Below are 20,526 nucleotides of genomic sequence, written 5' to 3' on the forward strand. Positions count from 1 at the left end.
ATAATCAGACTTTCAAAAGACAAAGAGAGAATCTTGAAAGCAGCAAGAGAAAAACAAACAAGCACGTACAAGGGATCCTCAATAAGATTATAAGCAGATTTCTCATCAGAAACTTTGGAGGCCAGAAGGCAGTGGGCTAATATATTCAAAGTGCTAAAAATATCTGTCAACCAAGAAGCCTATATCTACCAAAACTGTCCTTCATAAATGAGGGAGAAATTAAGACATTCCAGTTAAACAAAAGCCAAGAGATCATTTCCACTAGACCTGCCCTGCAAGAAATGATCAGGGAAGGCCTGCATAGTGAAATGAAGTGACACTAGAGAGTAACTCAAGGTCATATGGAGAAATAAGAATCTCAATAAAGGTAAATACATGGGAAGTTATAAAAGTTAGTATTATTGTAACAATGGTTTGTAATTGTACTTTTTGTTTTCTACGATTTAAGAGACTAATACATTTAAAGGAAAAAATTATTAGTGTAAAAACAAGTGTTATTGTAAATTTGGTTGGTAACTCCAAATCCTCTTTTCTACATAATTTAAGAGACTAAATGCATTTCAAAGAACTATTAGTTAATGTTTTGGGGCATACAATACACAAAAATGTAATTTTGTGACATCAACAACTGAAAGAGATGAGGATGGAGTTGTAAAGGAGCAGAGTTTTTGTATATTATTGAAATTAAGCTGGCATAAATTCAAATTAGAGTGTTATGACTTGAGGATGTTAAATGTAATTCCCCATAGTAACCTCAAAGAAAATAGCTATAGAAGATACGCAAAAGGAAATGAAAAAGGAATTTAAACTTTCACTACAAAAAATCAAGTAAATGCAAAAGAAGACATACAGGAAATGAGGGACATAAAAGCTATAAGACATATAGAAAACAAATAGCAAATGACAGAATTAAGTCGTTCCTTATCAGTAATTACTTTTAAAGTAAATGGATTAAATCTCCAATCAAAAAACAGATTGGCAGAATGGATAAAAACACATGATCCAACTATATGCTGTCTATAGATATTCACTTTAGATCCAAAGAAACAAATGATTGAAAATGAAAGAATGGGAAAAGATATTCTATACAAATAGTAACCAAAAGAGAGTAGGGGTGGCTATACCAATATCAGACAAAATAGACTAAATCAAAAACAGTTGCAAGAAACAAAGAAGGGCACTGTACAGTAATAAAAGGTTCAATACAGCAAAAAGATATAATAACTATAAACATTTACACACCTAATGAGAGACTGTCAAAATATATAAAGCAAAAACTGACAGAAGTGAAAAGAGAAATAGATGGTTCTACAATAATAGTTGGAGACTTCAATTTCCCACTCACAATAATGGATAGAACAACCAGATAGAAGATAAGTGAAGAAATAGAGGACTTAATACAGTATATCAACTAGATCTAACAGACGTATGCAGAACACTCTACCCAACAGCTGCATAGACATTCTTCTTAAGAGCACATGGGACATTTTCCCATATTAGGCCACAAATTAAGTCTCAACAGATTTTAAAAGATGGGTATCATACAAAATATTTTCTCTGACCACAACAAGATAAAATTAGAAATCAATATCAGAAGGAAAACTGGAAAATTTGCAAACTGTGGAAATTGAACAACATGCTTTTAAACAACCAGTGGATCAAAGAAGAAATCACAAGGGAAGTTAGAAAATCTTGGAGACAAATGAAAATGAAGCACAACATACCAAAATTTATGGGATGCAGTGAAAGCAGTGCTAAGAGGGAAATTTATAACTAGAAAGGCTCACATTACAAAACAGGAAAGGTCTCAAATCAACAACCTAACTTTACCACTTAAGAAACTAGAGAAAGAAAAACAAACTAAACCCAATGCTAGCAGAAAGAAGGAAATGATAAAGATTAGAGCAGAGAAAAACAAAATAGAGAATAGAAAAACAGTGAGAAAAATCAATGAAACCAAAAGTTGTTTCTCCAAAAAGACCAACAAAATTAACAAACCTTAAGATAGTTGGACTAAGAAAAAAACAGAAGATTCAAATTACTAAAATAAAAAATGAGAGTGGGAACATTAATATGATTCTCCAGAAATAAAAATGATTATAAGAGAGTACTATGAGTAATTGTACACCAAATTGGATATCCTAGATGAAATGGACAAATTCCTAGAAACACAAAACCTACCATGACTAAATAATGAAGAAATAGAAAATTTGAATAGACCTATAACTAGTAAGGAGATTGAATCAGTAATAAAAAATCTTACAAAGAAAAGCACTGCACTCAATGGCTTCACTGGTGAGTTCCACAAACATTTACCAGTCCTTCTCAAACTTTTCCAAAAAGTTGAAGAGGAGGAAATGCTTGCTAACTAATTCTATGAGGTTGAGGCTACCATTACCCTGGTACCAAAGCCAGACAAAGACACTACAAGAAAAGAAAAAACAGATAAATATCCCTTATGAAAATTCTCAACAAAATAATAGCAAACCAAATTCAGCAGCATATTGAAAGGATTATACACCATGACCAAGTGGGATTTATTCTTGGAATGCAAAGATGGTTCAACATACAAAAATCAATCGAAGTAATACACCATGTTAACAGAATGAAGGAGAAAACCCACATGATCATCTCAATGCAGAAAAAGCATTTGACAAAATTCAACACCCTCTGATGATAAAAACACTCAAAAAACTAGGAATAAAAGGAAACTACCTCAACATAATAAAAGCCAAATATGAAAAACCCACAGCAGACATCATACTCAATGGTGAAAGACTGAAAGTTTTTTCTCTAAAATCATGAACAAGGCAAGGATGCCTACTCTCACCACTTCTATTCAATATAGAACTGGAAGTTCTAGTCAGAGCAGTTAAGCAAAGCAAAGAAGTAAAACACACCCATTTTAAAAAGGAAGGGGTAAAATTATCTCTGTTTGCAGATGATATGATCTTATATGTAGAAAACCCTAACAAGAAAACTGTTAGAATAAATGAATTCAGCCAAGTAGCAGGATACAATTCAACATCCAAAAATCAGTTGCATTTCTATACCCTGACAATAAACAATCTGAAAGGGAGATTACAAAAACAATTCCATTTACAATAGCATCAAAAAAATATAAAATACTTAGGAATTAATTTAACCAAGGAGGTGAAAGACTTTTATAGTGAAGTCTACAAAACATTGCTGAAAGAAATTAAAGAAGGCATAAATTAATGGAAACATTCCACATTCATGGATTGGAAGACTTACTATCGTTAAAATATCAGTACTACCCAAAGCTATCTACAGATTCAATGCAATTTCTATCAAAATCCCAATGACATTTTTTGCAGAAATAGAAAAACCCATCTTAAAATTCGTATAGTATTCCAAGGGATCCCAGAACAGTCTTGAAAAAGAAGAAAACTGGAGAACTCATACTTCCTAACTTGAAAACTTACTACAAAGCCACAGTAATCAAAAAGAGTGTGGTACTGGCACAAAGACAGACATATAAGCCAATGTAATAGAATATAAAACCCAGTAATAAACCCTCACATATATGGTCAAATGATTTTTGACAAGGGTACCAAGACCACTCAATGGGGAAAGGATAGTTTCTTCAACAAATGGTGCTGGGAAAACTGGATATCTACATACAAAAGGATAAAATTGGGCCCTTACCTAACACTATATACAAAAATTAATTCAAAATGGATCAAAGACCTTAATGTAAGACCTACAACAATAAAACTCTTAGAAGAAAACATAAGGACAAAAGCTTCACAACATTGGTTTGACAATGATTTCTTGGATTTGACACCAAAGACACAGACAACAAAAGAAAAAAATAGGCAAATTGGACTTGATGAAAATTTTTGAAGTTAGTGCAGCAAAAAACAGTATCATCAGAGTAAAACAGCAACCCACAGAATGGGAGAAAATATTTGCAAATCATATATCTGATAAAGGATTAAAATCCAGAGTACATAGAGAACTCCTAAAATATAACAACAAAAAGACAACCTGATTCAAAAATAGGCAAAGAACTTGAATAGACATTTCTCCAAAGAAGATATACAAATGGCCAATAAGCATATAAAAAGATGCTCAGCATCACTAACCTTTAGGGAAATGCAAATCAAAACTATAATGAGACACCACCTCACACCCATTAGGATGGCTACTATTGAAGAAAAGAAAACAAGTGTTAGTGAGGATGTGGAGAAACTGGAATCCTTGTGCACTGTTGGTGAGAATGTAAAATGGTACAGACACTGTGAAAAACCATATGGCAGTTCCTCAAGAAATTAAAAATAGAATTACCATATGATCCAGCAATACTTCTGGGTATACATTCAAAAGACTTGACAGCAGAGTCTTGAAAGATATTTGTACACCTATGTTCATAGCAGGATTATTCACAATAGCAAAAATGTGAAGCAACCCAAGTGTCTATCAACAGGTGAATGGATAAAGAAAATGTGGTATATACATACAATAGAATATTAGCCTTAAAAAAGGAAGAAAATTCTGACATAGGCTAACACATCGATGAACCTTGAAGACATTATGCTAAGTGAAATAAGCCAATTACAAAAATACAAATACTGTATTATTCCACTTATATGAGGTTGCTTAGAGTAGTCAAAATCATAGAGACAGAAAGTAGAATGGTGGTTGCTGGGGGCTGGGGGAAGGGATAAACAATAACTGTGGGGAGTTATTGTTTAATGGATATAGAGTTTCACTTTTACAAGATGAAGAGAGTTATGGAGATGGATGGACAACATTATGAGTGTATTTAATATCACTGAATTGTACACTTAAAACTAATTAAGATGGTAAATTTTATGTTATGTGTATTCGACCGCAATAAAAAAATTTGAAAAAAATAAACCAGAGCCAGCCCTGATGGCCTAGTGGTTAATGTTCAGTGCTTACTGCTTTGGCGGCCTGGGTTCATTTCCCAGTCGTGGAACCACACCACCCGTCAGTCAGTTGCCATGCTGTGGCAGCGGCTCACATAGGAGAACTAGAAGGACTTACATCTAGGATATACAACCATGCTCTGGGGCTTTGGGGAGGAAAACATTTAAAAAAAGAGGAAGATTGGCAACAGATGTTAGCTCAGGGCGAATCTTTCCCTGCAAAAACACACACACACAATGTATCAGTTCATGTCAAAAGCTATTAAAATATTCAAACCTTTTTCACCCAACAGTTTAACCAGCGGAGATCATTTTAAAAAGAGAAATTATATTAATATTTTAATAATTTAAATTTAAAAAGTACTTAATGACAAAAAGAACGGTTGCATATCAGTTAGTAGACTACTTAAACACTAGCTAATGTAAATTCTTTCCAACTATGCCTTTTTTTAAACATCTGCAGTTCAAGTTTTATTAATAAGTTGTAGTAGCAGATGCTGAATTTCCTATGTTATCAGTTGATCTGCTTCTTATGTAGGCAGCTATGTGGATAATGCAAAGTGAATAGCAGAAGAAATTTATCTGTATGTGCCCAGGACAAACTATTGTAGTATATAAAGAAGCTTTAGATTAAGTTGAATATTATTATGCTGTATTATTAAAGTTGTTAAAAGTTATTATAACTTCAATATTAATTTTTCTATTATGCTATTGAATGTTATCAGTAGCTACTGACTTTCCCAAGCAACACCAAGTAATCCAGATAGTATTAAGTATTTTTTGCAGAAATAATTAACACAAAAATAAAACCCAAAGTAAGTTTTACTAATGTAGTTTCTGCTAACGTATATAGATTTTGACCTGGGAAATTTTGGAATGGAGAAAAAAATCAATGAAGTGATCTCAATTAAAATTATTTTAGTAAAATTAATGGGGAAAAATTGGAAATGGTTTAAGTGCTGTATAGAAAATAGATGAAGAAATTGGAATAGATATTAAGAAATTACTTTATCAAAGGAAATTAATCAGTGTTTTAATTTTTAGTAGAATGTTCATAGTCATAAACTGAAATAAAAAGTATCCCCAGCTTTACCTGTTGGTGGGGTTAAAACAAGAAGAACAGGTATGTGTCAAAGTCTGCATCCATCCCCAAATTATAGTTTCTCTTACATGACCAGGCCACTGCCTGAAGACTTCCTGGGAGTGTAGCTCTCTAGGAGTTCATATTGAGACCGTGATGTATGAGGCAATTTGGACCTATTTTTTGTGGATAGCATATAAGTTGCTCCCAATGCATAACATCCCTGGTTGACTTCAAATGTTATTGCCATTAACTTTTGCTTTAATTTATTTTCATCAAATATTTCTGATATTGAAAATATACCTTTCCAGACAATGAATTTATTACTCGATCTTTAAATATGGAAAAATGGTCTAATTTAGGAAAGATGAATATCTTAAAAGCAGCAAATGACTTTAATGTATATTTTTTCATTTTCAGTAAACATGTTTATGGAGTACTACAGAAAGTTTCCCCCGGGTATACACTTTGATTTACAAGTGCTAAATGACTTTTTAAATTCTTTACTCAAACATTGTTTATTGAAAGAAGTATTTCAGGTAGTGAACCTCAGCGTAATGGTTAAAATGTTGGTAAGTAACCTGAAAATATATATTTTTTAATATTTTAATTTAATTTCTCTGTTATATTTCTCATTTGTATAATTAGCAGTTAAATGTCTGTTTGTTGAATGCTTTCTAGAGAACACTTGTGTTTTTCAGCATAAACGAATTTGAGAAACTTACTATACTAAAAGAAGATATGAAAATGAGTGTAATTTTTTTGTTTTATCCAGCCTGCTCTGAAAACATTGCTAAAGATATTTGAGCATGTGGCAACTATGAAGTTAAGGAATGCCGTACCTGTTTTAATTGATATCTTTTGCAAGGTATGATTTTATCTCTTTTATTCTCTGATAGTGAATAACCAAGAAAAATAATTATTTCCACTTGCACTCTTAAACTGTCCACATTCTTGATGCCAAAAAATTCTGTTTTCAGAAGTGTTCTATTTTCTCCTGAAACAGGGTTTATAAACAGACTCCAGTGACTGACAGCCCTTCCCCTTAAATAAATAATTCCAAGCGCTCCGGGTCTCTTCTTTCTGGTTCGTGAACTATCCTCATCTCTACATCTTAAGGATGATTAAAGAAAATTCTCTTTTTCAAAAAGATTTGAGATCATTTATAACAAAAATAAATATTCAAATCAATATGTAAATAGAAAATCATGACCAAAACAAAGAAAGTACATGGGGAGAAATATGGTGGCTAGAAATTAATTTTATATTTGGCACTAAATAAAAAGAAAAAATAATTTTTATGGCTCTCTAAAAAATATATTAAAATTTTTGCTTTTGTTGAATACTTCCTAGTATTTGGTACTACCCAGACATCCATTTCAGAACAGGCCTAGTAGCAGGAAAACACCCCCATTTTCTTTAGGAAGCAGCACTGGAACCACTCTAGCAGATGAACAAATATTTCAGTGAATACTTCTAGTTCCACATTACAAAACTTAACAGAATTACTTTCCTCGAAGTGTTTTGAATCAGAAATTACTGATCCCCTATAGTAGTTGTAGAAAACCTCAGTTTGATACTTCTCAGGGAATTTACAAACAGGCATAAGGTATAAACACCAGTGCTATACTAAAAGATGTGTATAAGTGGTTGAGATATCTTGGAGAACAAGAAGAATGTTCAAGTTTTGAATTCAAAATTATTATTTTTATTTTAGCTTTAAATTCTTGAAGTAGGATGTCTTATTGTGGTTCTCAAATATTTGAAGAAAATCTGCTTCAGTTTTGTGTGTGTGTCTGTTTTTCAGCATAAACAAATTTGAGAAACTTAGTATACTAAGAGAAGACATGAAAATGAGTGTAATTTATTTGTTTTATCCAGCATGCTCTGAAAACATTGCTAAAAATAGCAATGTTTTTTTTGGTGAGGAAGATTAGCTATGAGCTAACATCTGTTGCCAATCTTCCTCTTTTTTGGTTTTTTTTTTTTTGCTTGAGGTAAATTAGCACTAAACCAAAATCTGTGACAGTCTTCCTCTATTTTGTATGTGGGTCACCGCCACAGCATGGCTTGACGAGTGGTGTAGGTCCATGCCCAAGATCTGAACCCACGAACCCAGGCTACCAAAGCAGAACACGCCGGACCTAACCACTACACCATGGGGCCAGCCCCTCAGATTTTTTAAATGAATTTTAATTCAGCTTGTCTTCATGTTTCACTTCTTCCATCAGTCTCTTAGTTTCACATACATTGGTTTTCAACTGTTTCATGTATTTTTAAGAATGACTCCTTTTTTTTTTCTTCTACAGCTTGTTGAAGCTGGGATGGTGCTTGACCCAGAACACTTGAACTATATTGTTAAGCTCTTAAACCAAGTACAGGCTTCCAAACAAGAAATAACTGTAGTTCTGGAAATGAAATCCAGGTAAGAAAAATCAGTATAATTAAGGCTATATAAATGTTTGGTGGGGACTTATAAAGGATGAGGCAAAGCACTTATCCCTGTTCATGTGTCCAGGCAGGAAGATAGTTGCCCACCATAAGCTCTTCTCCCATCTCTGGCTGTGTCCTAGTCACATTGTCATTAGTTAGTCTCCCTCTAGCCAGCCCTCCTGGCCAGCCTCCCCAAATCTTTCTTGGTGCCTGATTTCATCACAATGCCTGGCGCATCAAATGTAAAAGAAATCTCTCTTATCTTCTGTTTCACAACTTACTTAATTCCATTTAATGCACTCTCTTATACGTATATAAATTACCTAATTGTTTTTTCTCTTTCATTCACTTCTTGTTATGTTAGCTAGATCAAATATTTAATGTCTCTCCTTCATTCGTTCTCTCACTTGCTCACTTTCTCTGTTCAGCTTGTGGGCCTCCAAAGGCCTCTTTTTAAAAACCTGTGATAATTGTAAGAGTGGTACCATAGTATACCTGTGTTGAGAAAAGGGAAAGCCATGAGTTTTACAAAAATTTGATTCAACTGTTACGTACATAGAGAAAAGTACACAAATTATAAGTATTTAAATGAACCATAACTTTTTAATGAAATCAGATTTGATAAAGTGCAAATGGTGTCAACCACCAAAGTCCTTGCGAATGCCCAGAAAGCTCCTTCAGAAAGCTTCCACAGCTGTTATCTCATTTCTCGTTATCCTCTAATACAGAGGTTTCCAAACTTTGCTGGTTCACAGTGTCTGCAGGCCAAAAGAAATACGTTAACAGTCCCATTTATTAACTAGTTAGATCCAAACAAGTTAGTAGTAGTTCGACAGTGTCTATCAGAAGCTGCTTGAAAATTTAAAACAGCCTGTGGGGTCCTGTGAGTTTGCTCTAGTGCCCTGGATGAATGGCGCACAGTTAGGGAATTGCAGTAATTCTACTAAGTAATTCTACTTCCCTCCAAGCACCAGCATTGAAGATGCATTTCAGTTCTTCGAGTTCTGTGATTCTTTTCATTTCTTTAACTATTGATAATTAATAATATTTATGTTGTCTGTGAAAACTATGACACTGTTTAAATTAACATTGTTGGGACTACCTAGGAAATAAATTTCTTTGAGAAAAATGCAATTTGTCTAGCATAGAGTTCTGGGATATAATCCATTTATAAGTAGGGTGAGTTGATATTTTCTTCCAAACATGAAGTCCTTCTTCCCCTGAGCCATATGCTAAAAACTTCACATTTTGGGCAGTGGCAGCTATAGCAGAGAGCTCAAATGGGTAGCAGATGTTAGTCTCCTGCCAGAGCAGCATGCCCTTGTGCCCAGGATAGCTGCACAATTCCACCCTTCATGCAATGACTGGGAAAAGGATCTCTTGGCATAGGAAGACTCTGGAACAAACCAGCCTTCGTTTTCAAATTTTCAAAGTCACATAATCACACAAATATTTTTACAGCTCATTTTACAGCCCCTGATTTTGAAAATTGTATCCTTATACATTCTGCACCTGCCTATGCTCCTGCTTCAAAACAATTATCTAGTATTTTTTAAGAGGTATTAATATTGGTGACCTATGATGAAGGAGAGAATAGGAAAATAACTGGGTAACTAAAGGGTGTGGATTGTGGTTGAGTATGTGGACCTGGCCTCAAGGCAAAAAGAAAAAAAATTCAGTATTTATTATTTTATATTTGAATTTTCCTGATACTCTTTGAAGTAATTACCCTTTTCTGGACTAGGGAAATGAGTTTCAGTGGACACTCATACTTTGATTTTGATTATAGGTTTTAATTAGGTAGTTTTTAGTTCGTTTGAAAGGCTTTTACTTTCAGTAGATAAAGCTGCAACAAAGAATTCTGATATTTATATTCAGGACATCAGTGAGAATTTAGGTATGTCTATAATCTAGGAAATTTGTTAACATACATTTAATGACAAAAAAATTTTTATTTTGAAATTTTTGAAATAATTTAAATTTATAGAAATGTTGCAAAAATTAGTATAGAGATTTCCCATGTACCCTTCATCTAGCTTCCTTTCATATTAAGATCCTACATAATAATAGTGCAGTTATCAAAACCAGGAAATTAGCTTTTGAACGAATCTATTAACTAACTACAGATCTCAGTGCATGGTAGTAGGGGGTACATGGTGTCAGTATATCTTATTACTGGTTAAGTTAATCTTGATCACTTAGTTAAAAATGTTATCTGCCAGGTTTCTACACTGTAAAGTTACTGTTTATCCCTTTGTAATTAACAAATATCTTGGGGAAGAGAGTTTAGCATTATGCATTATCCTGTTTCTCCTCAAACCTTCATTTGTTAATTTTAGTGTTCTTCAGTGGATCTTTCCTGCAAATTACTACTATGGTATTTGCCAAATGGTGATTTTGTATTTTCTCCATTTCTTCTACATTTATTAATTGGAATTCTTCAGTAGAGAAGAGCTGTCCCTTCTCCTCCATTTACTTAATTATTTATATCAGTATGAACTCATGGGTATTTATTTTATTCTATGGCTTATATATAATCTGATACTACCATTATTCATTTTTTTGCTCAAATTGTTCCAGATTTGACCTTTGGGAATTCCTTCAGGTTGGTTTCTATATCCTTTCATCATGTTCTCTTCATTTTTCTACCATTTTCTTATTTTTTGGAGCCACAAAGTTGTTTAAGTCTCATCTTCTGTTTTCTCTGCCACAACATTGGCAACAACCACTTCTCCAAGGAGCTCTGGTTTCTTTTATAGGAGAATGGTATCTAAAAATCAAGATCTGAATGTGTTCATTGCTGCTAGAGTGTCATTACAGCCAGGTCTTCTCAGTGGACAGGGCTAGGAAATATATGTATTATATATGTATATGAAAATATATAAATACAATATATATATAAGAAATATATGTATATATGTATACAAAACACAAATACACAAAAATATATTTATTTCTCTATTTGTATGTATATTAGAAATACATGAGGGGCCGGCCCGGTGGCGCAAGCGGTTAAGTGCGTGCGCTCCGCTGCAGCGGCCCAGGGTTCACCGGTTCAGATCCCGGGCGCACACCGACGCACTGCTTGTTAAGCCATGCTGTGGTGGCATCCCATATAAAGTAGAAGAAGATGGGCGCGGATGTTAGCCCAGGGCCGGTCTTCCTCAACAAAAAAGAGGAGGATTGGCATCGGATGTTAGCTCAGGGCTGGTCTTCCTCACACACAAAAAAATACACGAGTTCATACTGATAGCTTGATTCTAATTGAACACCACAGGTTCATTTTAGCCTTCTCTTTTTCTTAAGTTCTTTCTCTGACAGTGAGAAACCTGACTCTCACTATCTACAATATGTTAACTCATTTATTCAATCCTATTACCCACATAAAGTAGTTTCAGAACTGCTAACCCATACCCCTGTGGAAAAAATTTGTCCAGTATGGTAATAGTATAAAGGTGTTTTTTTCTTTGGCCTTACGGTATTCAGCCAAAATACTGTTTCCTAAGTTACTTAGTTCTTTTCTTTTCCCACTCCCATTCAATATAGTTATTTATTTGTAGACCACTTAGGTTTATTTGTTACTTTTTGTATTATATTTCGAGTTCCCCCACATCCTAGTTGGTTTTAATTATTTATTTAGGGAGATATATGAAACATTATTGTTTGTTCTAAGAGTCAAAGCTATACTAAAAGATTTGCAATGAGAATTGTTACTCCTCCTTATCCCTATTCCTGCATTTCCATTCCCTCCTTCTTTCTGCTCTTTTTCCACCCACACACCAGAGGTAACCAGTCTTTTAGTTTCTGGTTTATCCTTCTTATAAGGAGCAGATGTATATTTTTTCTTATATTTATTTCTTACATAAAATGTAACTTACTATAAGTACTCTTCAACTTTGCTTTATTCATTCAAACAGTATATCCTGGAAGTCAGTCTAAATCCGTTCATAGGGGGCCGGCCTGGTGGCACAAGCGGTTAAGTGCGCGCGCTCCGCTGCAGTGGCCCGGGGTTTGCTGGTTTGGATCCCAGGCGCGCACCGACACACTGCTTGGCAGGTGGCGTCCCATATAAAGTGGAGGAAGATGGGCATGGATGTTAGCCCAGGGCCAGTCTTCCTCAGCAAAAAGAGGAGGATTGGCAGATGTTAGCTCAGGGCCGATCTTCCTCACCAAAAATAAATAAATAAATCAGTTCATAGAGAAATCATCATTCTTTTTTATAACGGCAAAGTACTCCAATGTGTGGATGTACTATAGATTTTTCAACCAAGGTTTGGGTATTTAAGTTGTCCCCAATATTTTGCAATAGAAACAATGCTGCAATGAATAACCTTGGGTATATGTATTTTTGTATTGTTGGAGGTATATTTTCATGGTGCATTTCTAGAATGGAATTGCTAGGTCAAAAGCTTGCACTAGAGCAACCACTAAAACAAACTATACAAAGAGAGATACTCAAGATACTATAGATAATCAAAATGGAATTCTAAAAATGTTCAAGTTACCCTAAGGGAATATAAAGAAGGAGAAACAGAAGAAACAAACAGAAAACAGATAATAAAATGGCAGACTTAATCCCTAACATATCGATAATTACTTTAAATATAAATGTTATAATTACAACAATTAAAGGACTAACTATAGGATCTCTACAAGAAAAAGAGCGTGAGTGGCTATATTACCATCAGATAAAGTGTACTTAGGAGCAAAGAAAATTACCAGGGACAAAGAGAAATATTGCATAATGATAAAATGGTCGGTACACCAAGAAGACTTAGCAATCCTAAATGTGTTTGCACCAAACAGCAGAGCTTCAAAATATGTGAAGCAAAACTGATAGAACTAAAAGGATGAAATAGACGAATCTGTAACTATAGTTGAAGACTCTATAAAATCAAATCACAGAGGAAGATAGCAAGAGGGGAAGAAAGGAACAAAGGAACTACAAAATAGCCAGGAGACAATTAACAAAATGGCAGTAGTAAGTCCTTACCTATCAATTATTACTTTAAATGTAAATAGATTAAATTCTCCAATCAAAAGACATAAAGTGGCTGAATGGATAAAAAAACAAGACCCAACTATATGCTGCCTATAAGAGACTCACTTGTGCTATTAAGGACACACATAGGCTAAAAGTGAAAGGATAGAAAAAGATATTCCATGCAAATGGAAACCAGAAGAGGGCAAGCTATACTTTTATCAGAACAACTAGACAAATAAGAGACAAAGAAGGTCATTATATAATAATAAAGTAGCCAATTCATCAAGAGGATATAACAATTATAAACATATTTGCACCCAACATCAGAACAGGTAGATATATAAAGCAGATATCAACAGATCTGATGGGAGAAATAGACAGCAATATACTAAAAGTAGAGGGCTTTGACATCCCACTTTCAGCAATGGCTATATCATCCAGACAGAAAATCAATAAGTAGTCATTGGACTTGAACTACACTTTTGACTAAGTGGACCTAACAGACATACAAAACAATTCCATCCGACAGCAGCAGAATACACATTCTTCTCAAGTACACTCAAAACATTGTCAGGATAGATCATATGTTAGGTCACAAAACAAGTTAACAAATATAAGAAAATTGAAATCATATCAGATATCTTTTCTGATCGTAATGATATGAAACTAGAAATCAGTAACAGGAGGAAAACTGGAAAATCCACAAATATGAGGAAATTAAACAATGTAGTCCTGAAGAACCAATGGGTCAAAGAAAAAATCAAAAGGGAAATCGAAAAATATCATAAACAAACAAAAATGGAAACACAACATACCAAAACTTATGGGATGTGGCAAAAGCAGTTCTAAAAGGGATATTTATAGTGATAAATACCTATGTTAAGAAAAAATAAATATCTCAAACAACCTAACTGTACATACACGTCAAGGAACTAGAAAAAGAAGAACAAACTAAACTCAGTATTAACAGAAGGAAGGAAATAACAAAGATCAGAACAGAAATAAATTAGAGACTAGAAAAACAGTAGAAAAGATGAACAAAACTTAAGAATTGGTTTTGAAAAGATAAACAAAATCGACATATCTTTAGCTAGACTAAGAAAAAAAGAGAGAAGGCAGAAATAAAATCAGAAATGAAAGAGGAGACGTTACAACTGGTAGCACAGAAATAAAAAGGATCATAAGAGACCACTGTGGACAATTATATGCCAACAGATTGGACAATCTAGAAGAATTGGATAAATTCCTATAAATACATAACTTACCAAGTCTGAATCATGAAGAAATAGAACATTTGAACAGACCAAGTATGAGTAAGGAGATTGAATTAGTAATCAAAAGTCTCCCAATAAAGAAAAGCCCAAGACCAGATGGCTTCGCTGCTGAATTTTACCACCAGTTAAAAAAGAATTAATACCAGTCCTTCTCAAACTCTTTCAAAAAATTGAAGAGGAGGAGACACTTCCAAACTTGTTTTTCAAGTCCGGCTTTACCCTGATACCAAAGTCAGACAAGGGCACTACAAGATATGAAAAATTATAGACCAGTATTCCTGATGAACATAGATGCGAAAATACTCAACAAAATATTAGCAAACTGAATTCAACAGTACATCATACACCCAGATCAAGTGGGATTTATCCCTGGCATGCAAGAATGATTCAACATATACAAATCAATAAATATGGTATACCACCTTAATAGAATGAAGGATAAATATCATATGAGCCTCTCAAGAGATGCTGATAAAGTGTTTGACAAAATTCAGCATCCTTTTGTGATAAAAACTTTCAACAAATTAGGTACAAAAGGAATGTACCTCAACATAATAAAGGTTATATCTGACAAGCCCACAGCTAACATCATACTTAACAGTAAAAAGCTGAAAGCTTTTCCTCTAAGATCAGGAATAAGAAAATTATGCCTACACTCACCACTTCTATTCAACACAGTACTGGAGGTCCTAGCCAGAGAAATTAGGCATGGCAGAGAAATAAAACACATCCAAATCAGAAAGGAAGAAGTAAAATTGTCTCTGTTTGCAGATGACATGATCCTATGTATAGAAAACCCTAAAGACTCTACCAAAAACTGTTAGAGCTATAAATGCATTAAGTAAAGTTGCAGGATACAGTATTAACATACAAAAATCAGTTGTTCTATACACTAACAATGAAGTATTCAAAAAAGAAATAAAGCAACCCATTTACAACAGCATCAAAAAGATAAAATACTTAGGAATAAATTTATCTAAGGAGGTGATAGAGCTGTACACTAAAAACTATAAAACATTGATAAAAAGAAATTGAAGAAAACACAAATAAATGGAAAGATATCCTGTGTTGATGGATTAGAAGAATTAATATTGCTAAAATGTTCATGCTACCGAAAACAATGTATAGATTCAGTTCAATCCCTATCAAAATTCTAGTGACTTTTTTCACAGAAATAGAAAAAATAATCTTAAAATTCATTTGGAACTACAAAATAGCTGAATAGCTAAAGCAATCTTGAGCAAGAAGAATAAAGCTGGATGTGCTTTATATATACAATGGAATATCATTCAGTCTTTAAAAGGAAGGAAATCTTACCATTTGCAACAACATGAATTAACCTGGAGGACATTACACTAAGTGAAATAAGGCAGACACAGAAAGACAGATCTGCGTGATCTCACTCATGTGGAATCTAAAAAAGTCTAATTCAGTAACAGATTCCAATGGTGGTTGCCAGGGGCTGGACAGTGGGGCAAATGGAGAGATGTTGGTCAAAGGGTACAAACTTGCAGCTGTAAGATGAATAAGTTCTGGAGACCTATTTTACAGCATGATGACTATAGTTAATAATAACGTATTGTGCCCTTGAAATTTGCTGAGAGTAAATCTCAGGTGTTCTCACCACAAATGAAAAGGTAACTAGGTAAGGTGATAGACGTGTTAATTAGCTTGATTGTGGTAATTATTTCACAATATATACATATATTAAAACATGTCGTGTATCTCAAGCCAGCCCAGTGGTGTAGTGGTTAAGTTCACATGCTCCACTTCGGCGGCCCAGGGTTCACAGGTTCAGATCTGGGGCGCGGACCTACGCGTCGCTTGTCAAGCCATGCTGTGGCAGGCATCCCACATATAAAGTAGAGGAAGATGGGCACAGCTGTTAGCCCAGGGCCAATCTTCCTCAGCAAAAAAGAGGAGGGTTGGCAACAGGTGTTAGCTCAGGGCTAATCTTCCCCACCAAAAAACAAAACAAAACTGTGTTGTATATCTTAAATATATACAATATTTATTTGTCAGTCATACCCCAATATAGCTGGGAAAAAAGTGTCATCACCAGTGCTGGCAAGGATGTGGGGAGTGGATCATACATTGTTGGTGGGAATGTAAAATGGTACAGCCATTCTGGAAAACAGTTTGGTTGTTTCTTTAAAAACTGAATATTCAAATACCAAATGCGGGTATTGAACTACTGGGCATTTATCCTGGAGAAATGAAAACTTTTGCTTACATAGAAACTCACGCACAAATGTTCATAGCAGCTTTAGTTATAACAGCCGAAAACTGGAAAAAAACCCAGATATTCTTCAACAGGTGAATGAATAGTTAAACTGTGGTACATCCATACCGAAGAATACTACTGAGCAATAAAAATCCACAAACTGTTGAAACATGAAACAGGTTGAATTGATCTCAAGGGAATTGTGCTGAATTTAAAAAGCCAGTCTCAAAGGCCACATGCTGCACAGTTCCATTTATATAGCATTCTCAAAATGACAAAACTATAGATATGGAGAACTGATTAGTGGTTGGCAGGGGACAGGGACGGGTTGGGGGATGGGTATAAGGGATAGTATGAGGAATTTCCTTTGTGGTGATGGAACAGTTGTGTGTCTTTATTGTGGTGATGGTTACATGAATCTGTACATGGGATAAAATTGCATAGAACTACACATACACACACACACACACACACACACACACACACACGAATGAATGCATGTGAAAGGTGATGAAAACTGAGGAATATCTGTAGTCTAGTTAACAGTATTGTACCAATATCAGTTTCCTGATTTTGCTGCTGTACTATAATTATATAAGATGTCATCATTGGAAGAAGCTGGATGAAGGATACACAGGACTGTGTAATATTTTTGCAACTTCCTGTGAGTCACTAATTGTTTCAAAATAAATTTTTTTTAAAAGTAAGTACATATATTAGATATTGCCAAATTTCCCTCCAGAAGGGCTGTACCAATTTGTATTTCCCCCAGAAATATATGAGACTGCCTATTTCAGCACAGCCTTGCCAACATAATGTGTTGTCTTACTTTTTAATCTTTTCTAATTTATTAGGGAATAAATGGTGTTTTAGTGTTGTTTTAATTTGCATTTTTTTCCTTATAAATGAACATTTTCTTTTCGTATATTTGAGAACCGTTTTTACACCTTTTGTTGTGAATTGTCTGTTCATGTCTTTTGCCCGTTTTTCTATTGGGTTTTTAGTTCTTTGTTTCTTAAGTTTTACGAGTTCTTAATATATTATGAGTGTTAGCCCTTTGTCTGTAGTATATATTGCAAATATTTTTTGCCAGTTTGTCAGTTGTCTTTTGAATTTGTGTATGGTGTTTTTTGCCACGCAAAAACTTTTATTTTTATTCAACCTAATGTATCAATCATTTTTTTATTGCCTCAGTTTTGAGTCATAGTTATTTTTTATTACATCTGGATTTTGAGTCATAATTTCCCTACACCAAGGTTTTAGAGGAAGTCACCCATTTTTTCTTCTATTACTTTTTTCATTTTTTCAGTTAGGTTCCTAATCTATTTGGAGTTTATTCTTGTGTATGATGAGAGATATGGATCTAGTCTTATCTTTTTTGCAATGGTTGTCCAATTTTCCCAGCACCATTTATTAAAAAGTCTATTTTTACCTCCAGCAATTCGAGATGTCACCTTTATCGTATACAGAAATACCTTGGAGATATTGCAGGTTCTGTTCCAAACCACCACGATAAAGGGAGTATCACAATAAAGCAAGTCACACAACTTTTTGGTTTCCCAGTGCATATAAAAGTTTATACTGTACTGTAGTCTATTAAGTGTGCAATAGCATTATCTCTAAAAACCAATGTACATACCTTAATTTAAAAATACTTGATAGCTAAAAAATGCTAACCATCATCTGAGCCTTCAGCAAGTCGTAATCTTTTTGCTGGTGGAGCGTCTTGTAAAAAATGCAGTATCTGAAGCACGATAAAGCAAAGCACAATAAAATGAGGTATGCCGCACTAAATTTCATATGTACTTGGGTTTGTTTCGGGACTTTGTATTCTATTCCACTGGACTATTTGTCTATTCCTGCACCAGTACCACACTATTTTAATTATAGAGGCTTTAGTAGTATGTTTTAATATTTAGTAGGGATAATCCCCCACAAAGTTTTTCTTTTCAGTGTTTTCTGGCTATTCTTGCATGTGTGCTTTACTACATGAACTTTAGTATCAACTTCCTAACCCTGTATATAGTAGCTTGTTGGTATTTTTATTGGAGTTTCATTAAATTTATGAATTAACTTTGCAAGAACTGACATCTTTATAATGTTGAGTTGTCCTTTTAAAGAACAGGGAATGTCTTTCTGCTTATTCAGATTTACTTTTGTGTCTTTCAGGGGTGTTTTAGAATTTTCCTTGTATAAGTATTTAATTTTTGTTGCTATTGTAAGTGAAGTTTTCTGTACCGTTATGTACTCTATTTCTTATTTCTTTATTTTTTGTATATATAAAGGATATGGACATCTGTTTATAAATTTTATATTCTATATAAATAAAAAATTCTATGATAGGTATACTATCTATCATCTGCAAATAGAAATAATTTTACTTCTTCTTTACCATTATTGTGCCTCTAAGTGATTTGTCTTTTCTAATTGCATTGGCTCATACCTCTAGTACAGTGTTGAATAATAGTGGATATAGTGGACATCCTTCCATTGTTCATGATCTTAATGGAAATATCTCTAGAATTTTCTCGTTAGATACAATAGTGGCTTTAGGACTGAGGTTTATATATTTAATCAGTTTAAGAAAGTATCCTTCAGTTCCTATATTCTTAAATGAATTAATGTTGAATTTTATCAAGGGCTTTTTCAGTATCTATGGAAATAATCATGATTTTTTTTTTTAAGATCTGTTAATATGGTATATGATGTTGATGGATTTTCTAATTTGAACTTACCTTGCGTTCTTGAAATAAATACCACTTTATCATGATGTATCATTTTTTTAAGGTGGTCTTGGATTCTATTTGTCAATATATTTTTTTAATTTCTTATTGTGGTAAAGTACGCATAATATAAAATTCACCATCTTAATCATTTTTTTTTTTTAGCATTTATTTATTTTATTTATTTTTTTTTTTGTGAGGAAGATCAGCCCTGAACTAACATCCCTGCTAATCCTCCTCTTTTTGCTGAGGAAGACCGGCTCTGAGCTAACATCTATTGCCAATCCTCCTCCTTTTTTTTTTTCCCCCAAAGCCCCAGAAGATAGTTGTATGTCAAAGTTGCACATCCTTCTAGTTGCTGTATGTGGGTCGCGGCCTCGGCATGGCCGGAAAGCGGTGCGTCAGTGCGCATCCGGGATCCGAACCTGGGCCGCCAGTAGCGGAGCGCGTGCACTTAACTGCTAAGCCATGGGGCCAGCCCTTAATCATTTTAAGTTACAATTCAATGGTATTAAATACATTCACATTGTTGTGCAACTGTCACCACCATCCATCCCCGTAAGTCTTTTCATCTTGTAAAAGGTATCTGTTTGTTAATATTTATCTAGTTTTTTGCATCACCATTATGAGTGATAATGTTCTGTGGTTTTCTTTCTTTGTCCTGTCTTTATCTGGTTTAGGTATCAATGTTATACTTAACTTCATGAAAGGAATTAGAAAGTGTCCTTCCCTTTTAATCCTCTGGAATAATTTATAGAGCATTGGGACTAATCACCAAAATTGACTCCAGAGTTTGCTGTTATACAGTATTCCTAGTTTAATGGCACCCTCTTCTTTCCCCTTTCTCTTCTTTTCCTCTTTCCAATTGCCAAAAGGTGCTTCTGCATTCAT

At 34.1% G+C, this 20,526-nt stretch overlaps 1 protein-coding gene across 6 annotated transcripts in view; it reads left to right on the forward strand.

The window, feature by feature from the left end:
- TOPAZ1 (testis and ovary specific TOPAZ 1) overlaps positions 1-20,526 on the forward strand; it is a 78,302-nt gene that overhangs the window by 33,741 nt on the left and 24,035 nt on the right. For all 6 annotated transcript variants that reach the window (XM_058556130.1, XM_058556094.1, XM_058556113.1 and 3 more), the window contains 3 exons: positions 6,418-6,569; positions 6,773-6,865; positions 8,307-8,422. In XM_058556130.1, coding sequence (XP_058412113.1) covers positions 6,418-6,569; positions 6,773-6,865; positions 8,307-8,422 — 361 coding nt within the window. The remainder of the gene's footprint in view (positions 1-6,417; positions 6,570-6,772; positions 6,866-8,306; positions 8,423-20,526) is intronic.

The sequence above is a fragment of the Diceros bicornis genome, chromosome 2 (assembly GCF_020826845.1).
Source record: "Diceros bicornis minor isolate mBicDic1 chromosome 2, mDicBic1.mat.cur, whole genome shotgun sequence".
Classification (NCBI taxonomy): Eukaryota; Metazoa; Chordata; class Mammalia; order Perissodactyla; family Rhinocerotidae; genus Diceros; species Diceros bicornis.